This window comes from Copadichromis virginalis, linkage group LG9, assembly GCF_057382275.1.
Source record: "Copadichromis virginalis isolate Kocher_CV1m ecotype Utaka linkage group LG9, C_Virginalis_male_GT1.1, whole genome shotgun sequence".
Classification (NCBI taxonomy): domain Eukaryota; kingdom Metazoa; phylum Chordata; class Actinopteri; order Cichliformes; family Cichlidae; genus Copadichromis; species Copadichromis virginalis.
The window spans coordinates 28,972,696-28,987,279 of NC_140626.1; the positions used below are offsets into that span (position 1 = coordinate 28,972,696).

General features: G+C 41.3%; 1 protein-coding gene across 1 annotated transcript in view; it reads right to left on the reverse strand.

The window, feature by feature from the left end:
- Positions 1 to 1,485: 1,485 nt before the first annotated feature.
- The window catches only part of LOC146702104 (uncharacterized), a 77,700-nt gene continuing 64,601 nt past the window's right edge, over positions 1,486 to 14,584 (reverse strand). The window contains exons 16-21 of the mRNA XM_085468904.1: positions 12,256 to 12,365; positions 11,861 to 11,935; positions 10,866 to 10,959; positions 10,728 to 10,768; positions 5,554 to 5,656; positions 1,486 to 2,701 (exon numbers count right to left, since the gene is read on the reverse strand). Coding sequence (XP_085325030.1) covers positions 2,318 to 2,701; positions 5,554 to 5,656; positions 10,728 to 10,768; positions 10,866 to 10,959; positions 11,861 to 11,935; positions 12,256 to 12,365 — 807 coding nt within the window. The 3' untranslated portion in view covers positions 1,486 to 2,317. The remainder of the gene's footprint in view (positions 2,702 to 5,553; positions 5,657 to 10,727; positions 10,769 to 10,865; positions 10,960 to 11,860; positions 11,936 to 12,255; positions 12,366 to 14,584) is intronic.

The following is a 14,584-nucleotide window of genomic DNA, read 5'->3' on the forward strand; positions in this document are numbered from 1 at the left end:
CTGCAAAAGCTTCTTGTACCACAAATGCTTACCAGACAAGCTTTGAACACAATATTTGCGTATGATTATTAGCACAGGCAACCATGCAGAGACCTACAGGGAAGCCCAGACTGGAGCCGATAGAGCATACACTCACAAATGTCATGGGCACTAGCATCCCAATCATTTGTATCTTGAAATGGGGATCAAATAATAAGTCGTAAACACTGTAATGAGTGCTAAGATTATCTTCAACTTCTCTCTGTTTTTTGTTTTAAAATCTCTCTTGCGGTTGAGGGCCCATACTGTTCACTAACAGCCCGACGCTAATTTGGGATAAAAAAAAAAAATACTGACATGCAATATTTTGCTGGTTTACCACAGATTTCCAAGGGACCACACACACAGCAGTGAAGTACCACACATGCTCATTTGATAAAATTAGGTTAGGAAGGAGACCGTAGTGTGCTTTTCTGTCTTTGTGAGAGAAGAGCTCATGGTGTGGAAATTAAGAGCCTGCATGTACTTGTGTGCGTAAATGTGTGCATTTGTGTTTGTGTGTGTGTGAGAGAGGCTGACTAATCCCTCCACAGAGCTGAAACGAGTTAAAAACACATCAAAGGGAAGCTTAACCTCTGTGAAACCTCACCGGGTTTTCAAGAACAACAAATGATCATTCTCCTCATTGTTTCCAGGGGGACTCTTTTCACCGCCGCGCTGCTGACTTTTCCCTCAGTCCTGGGAGTTTTCAAAAAGCCTGTGGTTTCATTTTTAATGACTGTGCCATTTGTGAAAGTGTGTGTGTTTGTGAAAAGAATATGCGTGTGTGGATGTGTGGGTAGGTGCACACGTGTGTGTTTGCACATAAAAAAAGGATATTTTTGAGTGTGACACGGCAAATGAGGAAAACAAAGCTAACAAGGACATGCAGCTCCGCTCGAAATCATTAAAATGTATGACATCCTGACCAGCTATACAACCGCTATATATATATATATAAATATAAAGAACCAATGAAGGATAAAAAAAAAGAAAAAGTGGGTTTGGAAGACAGGAAGGTGGACACGGTGACAGAGAAAGGCAAGATGAAGAAGCTAGTTGTGGCCTGAGACCTGCTTTTCCTAGAATTCTCATTATCACAGTGTTCCCTCTTTATAACTTTGGATATGCACATGCTTCCTCTGCGAGGGTTTATTTGTGCGAATGAGAGTTGCTCTTATTCAAACACTTGAAACATGAATAGAGGAACGCGTGCCCTATAGATCTACATGTTATCCCAGGTCCCAAACTCATTTTAGATCTTTTAATGGAACGATTTTACTTCCTAGAAAGGTACTTACCTGTATCAGCGTCGATGCCTGACTCAGCAGTCGTATAATTTTTTTACAAAAGCCTAATTAACGAGTACCACTGCCAGTTATTGTTACAGTACAAGCATCCAACTGGCAGAAATAATATATTTTTGGCACACTGACATGCAAAACAAAAGTGGGGAGGAATATAAAGCCGCTTGCAAATATGTGTTTTTATTTTGCTACCGTCACAATACGGGGCACAGAAAAAAAATCAATAAACAGTTTTGAAAGTATAAAACATAATATCAGACAGCTAATACACCCAATCACGCGAGCACGCGCTCGCCCACAGTCTCTCAAAGAGACACAGAAGTACACAGACACATAATGTACTCAAACATAGAGACGCACGGCCACATTCGCCGCAGCAGACGCGGGACACGTGGTGCACAGCTGGAGCATAATCAGAGGCTGCGTTACTGCCATTTACATCAACGTCTGAACCACGCCTGTGGATGGATCATGTGCTGTTTCTCATTTATCCAAGCGGGACTCATCTTCAGATCTACTGTTTAACTCTATCTACATTAAGTTTCTTGTTTTGATTAGTTCATTTGTGCATTTAAGGTGCAAAAATCTGGTTATAGCTCAAGTGAACTGTTGGGAATTTTCAAATAAGTGCATTTGAGATTTTGTGCTCACTGCTGCAGTTTTGCTGCAGAATAATATTATTAATTGAAGATGTAATTGCTTAAAGCACTGAAACATTTTTGAGGACACAGTCAGTTATCATAATTTTAAGTCTATCTAAGTAATCTGTCAGTGTGAATGTTTTCTTGGCATAAATCGTTGCATGGAACAGCAGTACCCTTATAAATATGGCTGAAGAAATTCCATTATTTTTTGTTTCCGAGCGCCCCCTTAGGCACAAAGAACTGTGGGACTTGACTTTGACCTGCAGGACATTAACCTCATCCTGGGTATGCTCCCCAGCGAGAAGCTGAAGGTCAAAAGCCATGGCAGGTCAAAGTCTTCAGGGGGCTTCATTTTGCCGGATTCCTGCTTGTCCCCTTAGACCCGGCATCTTCCACAGAGGCGGAGAAAGCGCACTTGGAAGACGGCCTAATCAAGGACGCTTTATCCGAAGCCTTGGACTCACCTGGTCTCCCTACTCCGACTGTAGTCGGCTTGGTTTGAGTCCCATTAGTGTCCCCTGTCACTGGGACTATACTCAGAAGACGGGGCAGGTCCAGGGATGAGGGAAGGGAGGCACAGATAGGAGGGCTGACACTGAGAGAGAGTGGGAGGTGGATGGTGGTTGTAGGGGGAGGAGGAAGGGGCCCACTCCTCTCCACTTGTCTATGCATGGACCTCTCTTCTTCCAGCTGCCTACGCAACCGCTTATTCTCCTGACTGAGATTGCCTAACTACAGAGAAAAAAAGAAAGAAACATACACAGAGAAGCACATGTGCAGACAAAGAGATTAATATGTTTGTGTAGCCAAAGGAACAGTGGCACATTTTTGAGAAGTTTCCAAAAAACACGGCTCTCCTTTAGCCGAAGCAGTGGAATCACACAACTCGAATCAAAGTTAGCAATAAATATCAACCATCAAAAGTGAACAGCTATCGTGCTCATCAAGTAACTGACATTCCATTATGTGATTAATTCATCATCTTTCACAGTCGCTTTCATGCCTGTTGAAACAGAAATGCAAATGGAAAATTGCAAGGGGGTGGGGGGGTGGGGTTCAGGATTGTATTGTGTTCACAGTTTGAAATGGTTGCAAGAGGGAGTCATGCGACAGTGTAAATTTCTACATGAAAACAGCCAATTTGAGCGATCATTAGAGGTCGATTTGACACAAAATCATCCGTGACACAAAACAAATCGCACATCGTCAGGACATGATTGGGCTCCCTGAAACACAATTATAGACTAGCTAAATTGAGGATTTTTTGTTTTATTTGTGTGTGTGTGTGTGTGTGTGTGACAAGGACATTTGGGTAAAGGCAGCGTGGAGTGTGAGTTAAAACATGGTTTTTAATACAAAAAATAAAAGCATTTATATTTGTTGTAAAAGCTCGGTAATTATATGCAAAATGTGCCAGTCTAAAAATTGCAATAAGGTAGATAAAAGAGAGAAAAAGATATGAAATAATGTATTTTTAGCTGTGAGTACGAGTAAAATAAGAAATTAAAGGATGTAAAGACAAAAAAGACTCATCGGGTAATGACAGTTGCACTCATCCACATCTGTTTTTAAGTGTGTGCGTGTAAAAACTACGGTTAAAGAATGATGTCACATTAACATGTCTGGCCATGTGTGAGTCTGCGTGTGTGTGTGCGTGAAGGAGAGAGAAAAACACAAACGGAGATGAGACAGACACATTTCCGGATGGTTCTGCTAATATTACCCGTCCAGACATCGTACGCATGCACACAGACACAGAGAGACACACACATGCTCAATAAACTCTGAGCACGGGTCTTAGGCTTAACCCTCGAAGAACCAATGGCATGTCGACGTGTCAAACGATCATAAGATGCTTTACTATCCTCAACAGGCAAACCTCCTGCAACACGTCCATTTTCAGTCATGCCAAAAGCAATAACAATTCTAGATGAAAAACACAGAGTCTGACATTTATAATTAACTGCACGCGACCGGTTTAATTTTTCTCATCTTTTGTGGCTCTGGATGCTTTTCTAATTGTAAGGCGGGGGGGTTGAAATTAAAAATCACAGCTTGTCTTCTCAACCTTAACTTTCCGTGGGTGAATTGGTGTGCATATATGTGGATGAAAAGGACACAAGGATGTGTATAAGTAGGGGTGAAGGGAGTTAAGCATGTGTGCGTGTGTATTTTTCCACTGTTTGTATAGTTTTAATGCAAATTATGGCAATTACAGAACTATAAAAGAGTTGCATAAAAACTGTTCAGCTGCTTAATGCCTGTTTTAATTGTCGCGTGTAGCCACGAGACAACCTGGATATCATCAGAAGAACGATACCCTGCTGCTGATCGAGTCTCGAAAAGAATCTCGATTTTTAGTCCTCTCGTGTTCGTCTTCATCTCTGTTAATTTTCTGTGACGTTTCAAAAGTTTGCATGAAATTGGCTTGACAGTCGGATGGAAATCATGCATATGTGCTCCGTATAATGCCTTTCGGCGAGTGAGAAAGCGACGGCGTCAAACCAGTTTGTTACTATGAGTAAATACGACTGATTCAAGGAGACACAGACCTGATTTGTAACCCAACGCCTTTCATAATCTGAGTCATTCCATTCAACTTCTTTACTGATAGCTCTGTGTGCGCGCGCAAGTGTGTTCACTGCAGAGTGAGGTGTTTACATCCTCTCCTTTCCTGACTGCCTGCGTGTATGTGTGTGTGTATACTGTCCATGTTGGATCGATGTGTGTAATGATTCACACTAGAGATTAAGAGGTGCTATTACACACCTGACCTGTTAAACAACACCTCTCTCTTTCTCTCTTGTCTGAGTTCTCCTCTGCGTTTCTCCATGTTCCTCTATCCTAAACCCACAGCTAATGTCATTTGCTCTTCACTGAAACAACACTGCATTAAAACTTCAACAAGTACCAGCTTTTGTCATACCCCGTCAATCAGCAGGCCACTTCACAAACTAACAAAAGTCGGGTGAGCCGCTCCCTAGGCCCTGGAGTTTTGGAGAACTGAGGGGGCTGAGGAGTACTTTTGATTTGTCTCTTCTTTGGTGATTTGTTGACTCTTGTGAAGCTCAACACAGTAAAAAATGTCAGCATTTCCCAAGAATATTCCTCTGTGTTTTTTCCCCCACATTGTTTTATCACAGCGGGCCATTTCCCTATGCTGTCATGGAGAGATCAGCACGGCTGTATTGATATACATCTCTCTCTCAGTTTCATGAAAGGGAAATCATTTACCAGTGGAAAGGAACGTCACTGCCTTTTCCCGATACGATTTGTCCCCCCCCCCGCACACACACACACCCCACTTCCCCACACCACGTCCCTACATCCCGCACCCCACCCCGCTGCCGATTTTTCACTTTTATCGTAGGAAGAGGAAATGGATGTCTGCGTGCGCCTCTGTGTAAGTGCGCTTGTGTGTTTGAAGTTGGACGCATGAAAGCTTCCTCTTCTGTGTGAGCTCAACAGCAGGTGGGCCGGTGTGTGGGTGTGTGTTTGTATCTGTCGGGTAAAAGGACTGTCAGGACCCGGTGTGTACGTGTTCTTGTGTGTGTCTGTGTGCGTGCGTGTGGACGAGCGCTTACTTGTTGATTTAGCATTCCGATGGCCTCCAGGTTGCTTTGCAGTCTGGTCTGCATGTCCTCGATTTTGCTGAGGTTTAGAGCGACGCAGCCCTTCTTTTCCATGCTGCAACACAAGTGTATGCACACAGGCAAACAAACATACATGAAAAATAAACTCTTTAAAACAGTACAGGGAGTTTAGCGGTCTGAGAGAAAAAACAGAATAACAAAACTCTTTCCTTCTTGCAGATCCTTTAACTGCCTTGTCTGTAGTTTAGCTTAAAAAGCACATTAAGTTTACACTTGCTTCTACCTATTCTTGCACAATGACATGCATTTGCCTGACTGAACAGTTTCAGTCAAATGTCCTCGGAAATCTGCGGCATAAAGAAGTTGGCGTGCATCATCTTCATTATAACTATCTTCATTATAACTTATTACTAAACTCAAAGATGGGTGAGCAAATGGGTTCCAGAAATCATTAAATTATATAAGAAAGTGCATATAAAGCTGGGGAAAAAAAACAAAACAGCAAAAAACAAAAACAAAACAAACGCAAGCGCAGCCAGGGAACATTAAGAGTACAAGAAGCCATTTAAGATTTTAACTGTTTATTAAAACCGTTTTGGGAAATGACAAACAAATGTTAGGGTCTCCTATCTTCAGACCGAGGGCTGTCTAAGGAATGTCTATTAAATTAACGACGGTGGATAATGGTGCTCTGTACGGGCTGAAGAGCTTGCTGCCCCCGCTTTACGCTCTTTCTTTCATGCCCCAGTGAACCTGTCCAGTTAGCATTTGGAAAAAAAAAACCTTCTAAATACTTTATTGAAGAGTTCTTAGCCCATTAAAGTACCACTGTACCTCCCCAATGTTAATTTTCTTGTAAAAGAGCAAGCTGGGATTTTCTATCAGAGCAGCGGACGGGAAGATGGTCCCATTTTGCCTCAACTGAGAAGATGCACGCACTCATTGAAACGCTAATAAATAGTCCCATTGTTCCTGTAGATGCGTGCGCACGCTCACACACACGCAGTCATAAACTTTTGCCCTTATTAGTCGCAACTGAAACCATTTAAGATGTGGAAGACACTTGAGGAAGACACAAATATTTGAATTGACATTGTTTTCGGCTCCCGTGCATTTGCAGCTAACAAAGGCAACAACAAAAACAGTAGATAGTTATAACGCTGCTTAAAAACGGTACCCAGCAATCTCTTGACTATTTCCTTCTCTGATTTTTGAATCATTTATATGGATGTAATATTATTTTGCATTTCTATGGATCATCATACAACTCTGAGTTATAGCATGTAGCTTCGAGACTGAACAAAAGAAATGGTTGCTCCAAAAAAACGACACAATTTTTTAATGGCAAAAAACAAACTACAATTATAAATATATCTAGATAACATGAATATTTTTGATAAGTTCCCCCAAATATGTGCAAGAGAAACACAAAAAAAACCAATCCATACATTCCCCAGCTGACAAAATATAATCTGAGTCCCTGCATATTAGCCAACTAACTAATTTAGCTTGGCCAATATAAGTGAGAAAACCTAATTTCCTGAAAATGACATTTATAAACTGAACATAATTGCCACTGACCCTTGCAGATCTTTTAATTTCACACCCTAATGATGATACAAAGAACATTAATAAGAGAAATGCAGAAATTTCCTTTGATCTTTCAAATTTTGAATGCCGCTTGAAAGACGAGTTCCATGAGTTTCCATTGCTACAGCGAAGGGGGAGAAAAAAAAATAACAGAAGACACAAACTTTAACCACAAGCCAATTCCATAAAATCCAAAGCGCCACATCTACACATTTTCCTCAAATGATTTAAACGCTTTCCTACGCGGTAATGTGGTCTTCAGCAGATCATGAATCATCTCCGCTGCTGAGACAACTGTGTGAGATTTATGCACTCGATGTGAGAAACCGGCGAAGTGCCGAGCGCTTGGCTTGGCGCCCGTGTAAACATGTGTTCCTGTGTTTACACGCAAACACAGATGTGTGTAATTAGCAGCCTAATCCAATCAGTGTGTGTATAATTACAGTCATTAGTGTCAAAGCCAAGCGGCCATGCTCTCTAAACCAGGCAATAAACTACGTGGTTCCTCTCCTGCTCCAGTCTCACTCATCTTTCTTATTTACTGTCCTCATTTTTGCTGTAAATTTTATGCAAGGCTCGGCTCTCTTTTCACACAGCCTCCCTCTCATCGCCGCTTTCTGCTTCTCTGTCACTTTGGTTCTCCTTGTTTGTACAAATCCTCTGCTGTGATCACTGGGTGCTCTTAATTGGAAGCACATCGTTAGCGGTGCAACTGATGAAGCCTGATGCTTTATGAGCGCTTCCCCCACATGGGTTGTGTCAGGCAGCCACTGAGTCAGTGCTGCCAGAGGCAAACAGCATCAATCTCTGTTTCCGCCACTCACTGCATATCAATGTGTACTGGTATCATATTTTCAGATATTAGCAGAAATCATTTTTGGGTTGTAATGTCTGTTGTCAGAGTTTATCCTTCTTCTTTTTCTTCTTAATAAGCATTTCTGCAGGAGAGAGGTGGGAGGGAAAGGAGGGGCAAGCAGCATCGAAACCCATCAGGCCACACGCAGCACTTTAGAGGGAGGTACAAGACACTTGTATAAGTGATTATCATGAGGGGCTTTAATGAGATTGTTAATTGACACTATGATGTTACTGCGCAACAAGAGTGTAACAAACCTTTTTAGTATCACCGATCCAGGGCATTAATTGTGCACATAACAACTCCTATCATTGTTTTTTAGTTTGAGCAATACCGCTTTTACCCGTAATGGCAAAATAGCTTTTTACTTTAACACTCGGCTACTTATTTACACAGTGGAAATGAAAGGCAAGGTGTTAGTTTGATAAGAGATGTAATTTGGTCTCCGTGGCCAAAAACCTTTGACATATGGACTGTAGATTGTACATTGTTTAGGATCAAACTCTACAATCTGTTCTATGTCCAGGGCCACACCCCTGCATTGATATTACTGTCCTCATAACAAGGTTTCTAAGGTAAACAGATAAAGTTTTGCTTACTTTTTAACTCTTTCCCCCAGAAAAATGTGGCCTTCCCTGTACCCACCAAGACGACTTTTGGCACCTCAGATGAATAATTTGACGACCATTAGAATAGTTTCCGAGTTTTTGCAAGAGTAGCTGCATAGGCAGAGACCACCCTCACTAACTTTCAATGCACACCCAGTCATTTTGTCCTATGGGGAGGCCTGAAATATAACAGAAACAGCTCGGTTCAGAAGCGTTACTCCTAGTAGGCTTTTAAGGGATTACAGTGCAAGAAAAATATATATTTGAACATCTACAATTCTACAACATCTGGAAAACAGCTGCTGACGAGGATTACAGAAACGGATACTAAATGGATTTGGATAGACACGATGTAGTGTAAACACCGTTACACAAAAATGTCTGCTCAGACAGACATGCTTTTTGTCAAAACATCACCTTATTAACAAGCGCTTATTAGATCTGCGTGTCTAAATCTAAGTTTTCCCGTCCGTTATGGCAGCAAATTGAGCTACGAGTTGGCTGATGCTTGGAGATTTCCTTATCCTTCATCCACTAGGTGGATTTTGAGCAGAAAATGCAAATAAATATGCCAATATCATTTTTGACTCTTAAGATTTATATTTGCATGTAAAAAAGCTTCAGTTTTGCGTAATTTGTTGAGTTTTACGTAATTTGTTGAGGTTGAGAAATGCAGAAAATTTCGTTTACCGAGCTAACACAATTGCGGTCCCCTCCATCAGGCCTCTCCGCGCCTCCCTGTGGGCTTTACTTTTTCACAAAATAACAAATGCAATGAAAGGCCTTCTCATTCAAGCAGCTTTATAACAGTAGGTCAGGTAATCATAATAAATTTCTTTAATAAAGGCATATCTAATGACAAAACCTTCACCCCGTGTTGACTGCTGTCAGTGATAGTGACAGCAGACAGACATTGTTAAGATACCCCCTGTCCCACTAGTAATGAAATTTACACTCTGAATGTATACGGCTGCCTTGCAATCATGACATTATCTATTGCTTTATAGAAGTGCAATTTTAACACATATGGCATTTTTTGGTAGGTGCGAGTGTGGGGGAAGGTGTGGGCATACTAATAAAATAAAATAAATTAGGAATCAACATAATGAAGGAATGGAATAAAAAAGGGGGGCAAAGGAGGAAGAGGGGCTGGATGGGGGTGACACAATGGAAGAGGCTTTCATTCACTGTTTTTATCTCGTTCCGTGTTATTATATTCGCTCAATCAAAACCCTCTCTTATGCATACATCTATATGAACTGCCTCTCTCACTCTGTCCCTCTCACTTGCTCATTCGCAATTATGAGGGAAAGACAAAGAAAAGCGATTCATCTTTCTGTCGCGGCCCCTTAATGATATCATTAAAATGACTGACAGCTTTGAATAGCACTGGAAACCTACCCCAGTCAAAACAAATCTGATCCGTTTTGGAAACAGAGTCTGGTGGTTTGTTAGGGGAGGGGTGCAACATGAGCACATGTTAAAAAAAAAAAACGGGGTGAGGTTAGAATGGGGCGTGGGCGGGGGAGCTGTTAATGAGGGGTACCTTAGGGGGACTCACACTTGGGGTATGGGGAGAAGCGCTGCAGGCAGGTGCCCCCACAAACACCCCCTCTCCCGTATGCGCGCACCCTCTTTTCTCACTTCCATCCTACACCCAATCCCATCTGTGCCACGTTCGTTTTCATTGGCTTAATGAACATAATAAATATATCTCCTCTCTATTGATGAATGCTATTTGGCAGCCACGGGGGTTGCAAGCAGGAGAGGATGGGCACTTGATTGAAGTGTAATCATTGTTAAAGGCCCAGCATGAATAACATATTCAGATCGACGAAGAAGAAATAAAACAGCAGCACGTGCGCACACACGGGCACTGCTACGCACAGGTGGCCGGGCCCGCGGGGCGTTTCATTCACAACTTGGCACTCCTGCTGTTACTATCATCATCAGCTTTGTTCCGACCAGATTGTGTGCGAAAGAGCCAAACGTGGTGGCTTTTGTTACATGCTAAACTTTGATCAGCTGCTGAATGCAAACAAACGTATGCCTTTAAATGTGTGGTCACACACACACACATACACGTGCCCACATAAATGTAGATGACTCACGTTTTCCTGTCTTGCTGTACTCCCCAGTCCCAGAGATGGGCCTGCAAACAATTATAAAAAACAAACCTGTTTATGATTGACTCGCTCTTGTATCTCCTTATTTGTAGTTCATTGCTTTTCCACTCTGCCCCTGTTCACCTTGAAGAGTTCCATGTCTTTCTCCTTCTCATCCACCGCTTCTTTCAGTCTCTTTACCTCCGCCTTCAGTGTGTCATTAGCCTCCTGAAGGCATCTGACAAAAGCAGAGAGACGCGTTAAACAGAGAAATATAAATAGAGAGGAAGAATAGCAGACACCTATTATCATCAAGAGACTCTTGTTAACATTGCTGACAAAATAGTCTTTCAAGCAACACCAGTGATGTCCGCGTTTCTCTCTTTTCCAGAGCAGCCTTTAACTAGCAGTTCAGACATCATCGCATACACGCATATACTGTAGTCCATTATAACACAATTCTTTTTGCACAGCATTTATCACTTACCCTAGTGACTATCTATTTCAGTATCTTGCTGTGCCCACCAATTTCAGACCTATTAAGAATTCTGAAATTGTTTTATTTGCAGGGGGGCGGGAAGCAGACATTTTCCGGTTAGGGAATATTGAAGGACTGTGTTCATTATGAAAAGGAACCATTGAGGGAGATGTGATTTCGACAAAGGTGTATGGAGTCTGTTATGCACAAGAGCCACATGGTAACATGACAAAAACATAAGCACACACGAGCACACATGAACGAGGACACGTGTGAGTGGAGACAGAGGAGAACATGGTTACGGTGGTGCTGGGTGGGGATTATGAACGTATGGCACTATAGCTAGACAGCTTTGATCTCTGGCATGAAGAATATGTCACGCCCATGTATGCGTGTATTTATGAGACATGACTAAACAGAAACACTGTCAGGTGTGAGTATGTCAGGGAGTCTACCTGAATCACCTCAGCATATGCACACACACACACGTACACAGACACACTTCATGCTGCCTCACTTCCAAACCACCGCCGACCATCTTCAGTCATATTCCCTAAATAAAGCGATGTACAGGGTTGAAACGCATTCATTCGAACATACTTGTCTACAAACGCAAACAAATCTAGCTACTGAAAAATATCGCTGTGCCAAATATACTTACTCTTTCTCTTTAGTGATGACAAGCAGAGCTTTGTTTTGGGCTTTAATCTGGGCAATAATGCTCTCACTGGAAGCCCTTAGTAAGGAAGACACATTTTTTAATGTAATTCTACACAAACTAACACATCAACAGTTTTTGGCTGTCCTTTAGTTGTTTGAATATAAACAAATAGATCAAAATGCACCATTAAAATCATAAAATCAATATTTTCTACAACATAAAGTATTTTGTAGATTGACCTTGAACTGTAGCTACACATAACAGTACACTATATGATACACACATATTTTATAGCATGTGCCAACTAAGAAAACATTAATAACTTCCTTTTATTTCCTTAAATCCTCTGTTTTTATTTTTTAAATTCACAAAAAACATGTTGGGAGTGTCCATACTTTTGCTCAGTGATCCAAAGGTTGACATTAGTCATGACCAGCTGGCTCTCGTGCAGAAGCTTTGCATTGTCAGACCGCGTCCCCTCCATCTCTGACCGGAGCGTGATCACCTACAGTCGATACAGTAGCCAAGAATTATCCATCAAAACTTAAGCAGTTGCAATCTTTTCAGCATTTCCTTATTGCAGATATACTGCCCCCTTTTCTATACTTTACCCAGCAGATTAGTGAAGTACACACCGATATTCACGCTAACCAAATCCCAAGTAATTTAAACAGGTTAGCAGCTTAAAGTATTTTTTTAAAATATTAACATCCTGCAGCTTCACACATTTATGGACTGCATGTCTCTGTCTTGTAAACAGACACGCCTGTGCACACGCTCAGATGCAAACATCATATTAAATATGAATGTGGGGTGGAGGGGAGCAAAGGTGTGATTAAAGAAAAGCTAAAAAGCAGGGTAAGTAATGCTTTAAATAGAGGGGGTGCAAAAAGGGTGAGACTAAATGTCAAAAATAGAGCATAATGGCAACACAAGAGAAAAATTAGGTAAATGGAGAATAATGGAGGATGAAAGAGATGGCATTTGCAGACACAGGTATAAATAGCAAGGTGAGGTATTAAGCAGGCGGGAGGGGAGATGGAGGATTTGGTGGGTGGGTGGAGGGGCAGAAGCAGACTGGAGGCGAGATTGGAGAAAGGGAAAAGATGGGTGTGGGGTTAACAGGGACTGGATGGCACTGGCCAAACTGCTGACTTTTTCATTCTGCTTATCAGTCAGGACCTTTCCAGGCCTAAACTCTGGGGACCCTGACATATTACCCTTATCGCCATAGAAACACCTTGATATGCCATACCATCTTCCCACAAAGACTTGAGCAAACACAGAAAAAGTTTCCAATATGTGGGCCGTGATTTAAGTTTATAAAAATGTCAAATGATTAACCCGAAATGTCAAAATATCAACTGCAGGTATGAGATGAATCAAGCACGGTGTGCATCTGTGTGTATATCTGCATGTGTATTTTCAATCTCACACGTGCACAAAATATATATTTTATTATTTTATATTGCCAACGTGTTTCCAGAAAGTTAAAGAAGATTTAAATTTAACACATAGATAAGACTGATTCTGTTGTTGCGAAAGAAATTGTATTCCCGAGCAATCAAACAAAGAAAAGTGATTAAGAATCATTATAATTCATTTTATCATCCAGTGACTTCAAGTGAGCATAACAGGACAAATAATGGTAGTGAAAAGTGAAGGAGGCAATGATTAGCCAACAAAAAACTATCAGCATTTAAAATAAAAGAGATTATTGTCTGTAGCGTCCAAAAACTTTCAGAACTCGGCATCTGTTTCCTGATGATTGAGCATCCATTAAATATGTTTTGCCCATATCCTTTTAGTTGCCTGAGGTCAAGGTTTTTAAAATATTAACGAGTTTATCTGACAGAAGTCAGTCAGCCCAGGGCTACAAACAGAGGCACCAGTTCAAAAGTTTACAACTTCTAAAGCTGATGAATTTTTCACCTGCACAAGAAAATACGAAGCAGCAGACAACACATCGGGTTTTGTTTTTCTTTCACTGTAAAAATTCAAATATGTTGCAACACAAGGAAATCCATGAGACACTCATTTGTTTAATACCTTATGCATCCACTGAAAAAAACAGAACTGACATGCATAAGAGTAAGCAATGAGGCTGTGAAGACACCAGTGACACATAATTAATAATTCAGTTTGCGTAACATGATGAAAAATTGCGCTTTTAATTAGGATTGGATTAAGGAAGGGTTGCATTTCAGCAAATAAGCGCTGAAGAGAAACCGTGGGATCGGTGAAATTACATCAAGCAAATCATTCAATTTTGAAGAATAAACTGAGTCAGGCTATCGATTGTAATTACATTAACAGTGGAGTAAATATTGTCACTGTTTGTGACTTCATCTTGTGTTTTGTCTCGTGCTCTGACGCATATTCACATGAAAAAACTTCTGTTTAAGCCGTCTTGGCAAAACCCCCGCATATTAACACACCCATATTAATTATAAGCGCAAATATATCAAGCTATACCATTCAAAAGATCAAATAACACCCACCCACGCAACACATGGGCGCACGTACACTGGCAGGATCTGCGGCATGCTGTAATGACAGTAATTACCTGCGGTCTCACATTAACATCTCCCTCCTGACTGTCTGACTGGCTCAGCTAGTGGAGGGATGTAAATCGCAGCACAACTCTGATGTTGCGATTAGGTCTAAATTACACATCATCACTCTGTTTCCAGCAGTGTCAAGGGAGGCAGAGAGAAGGGTTTG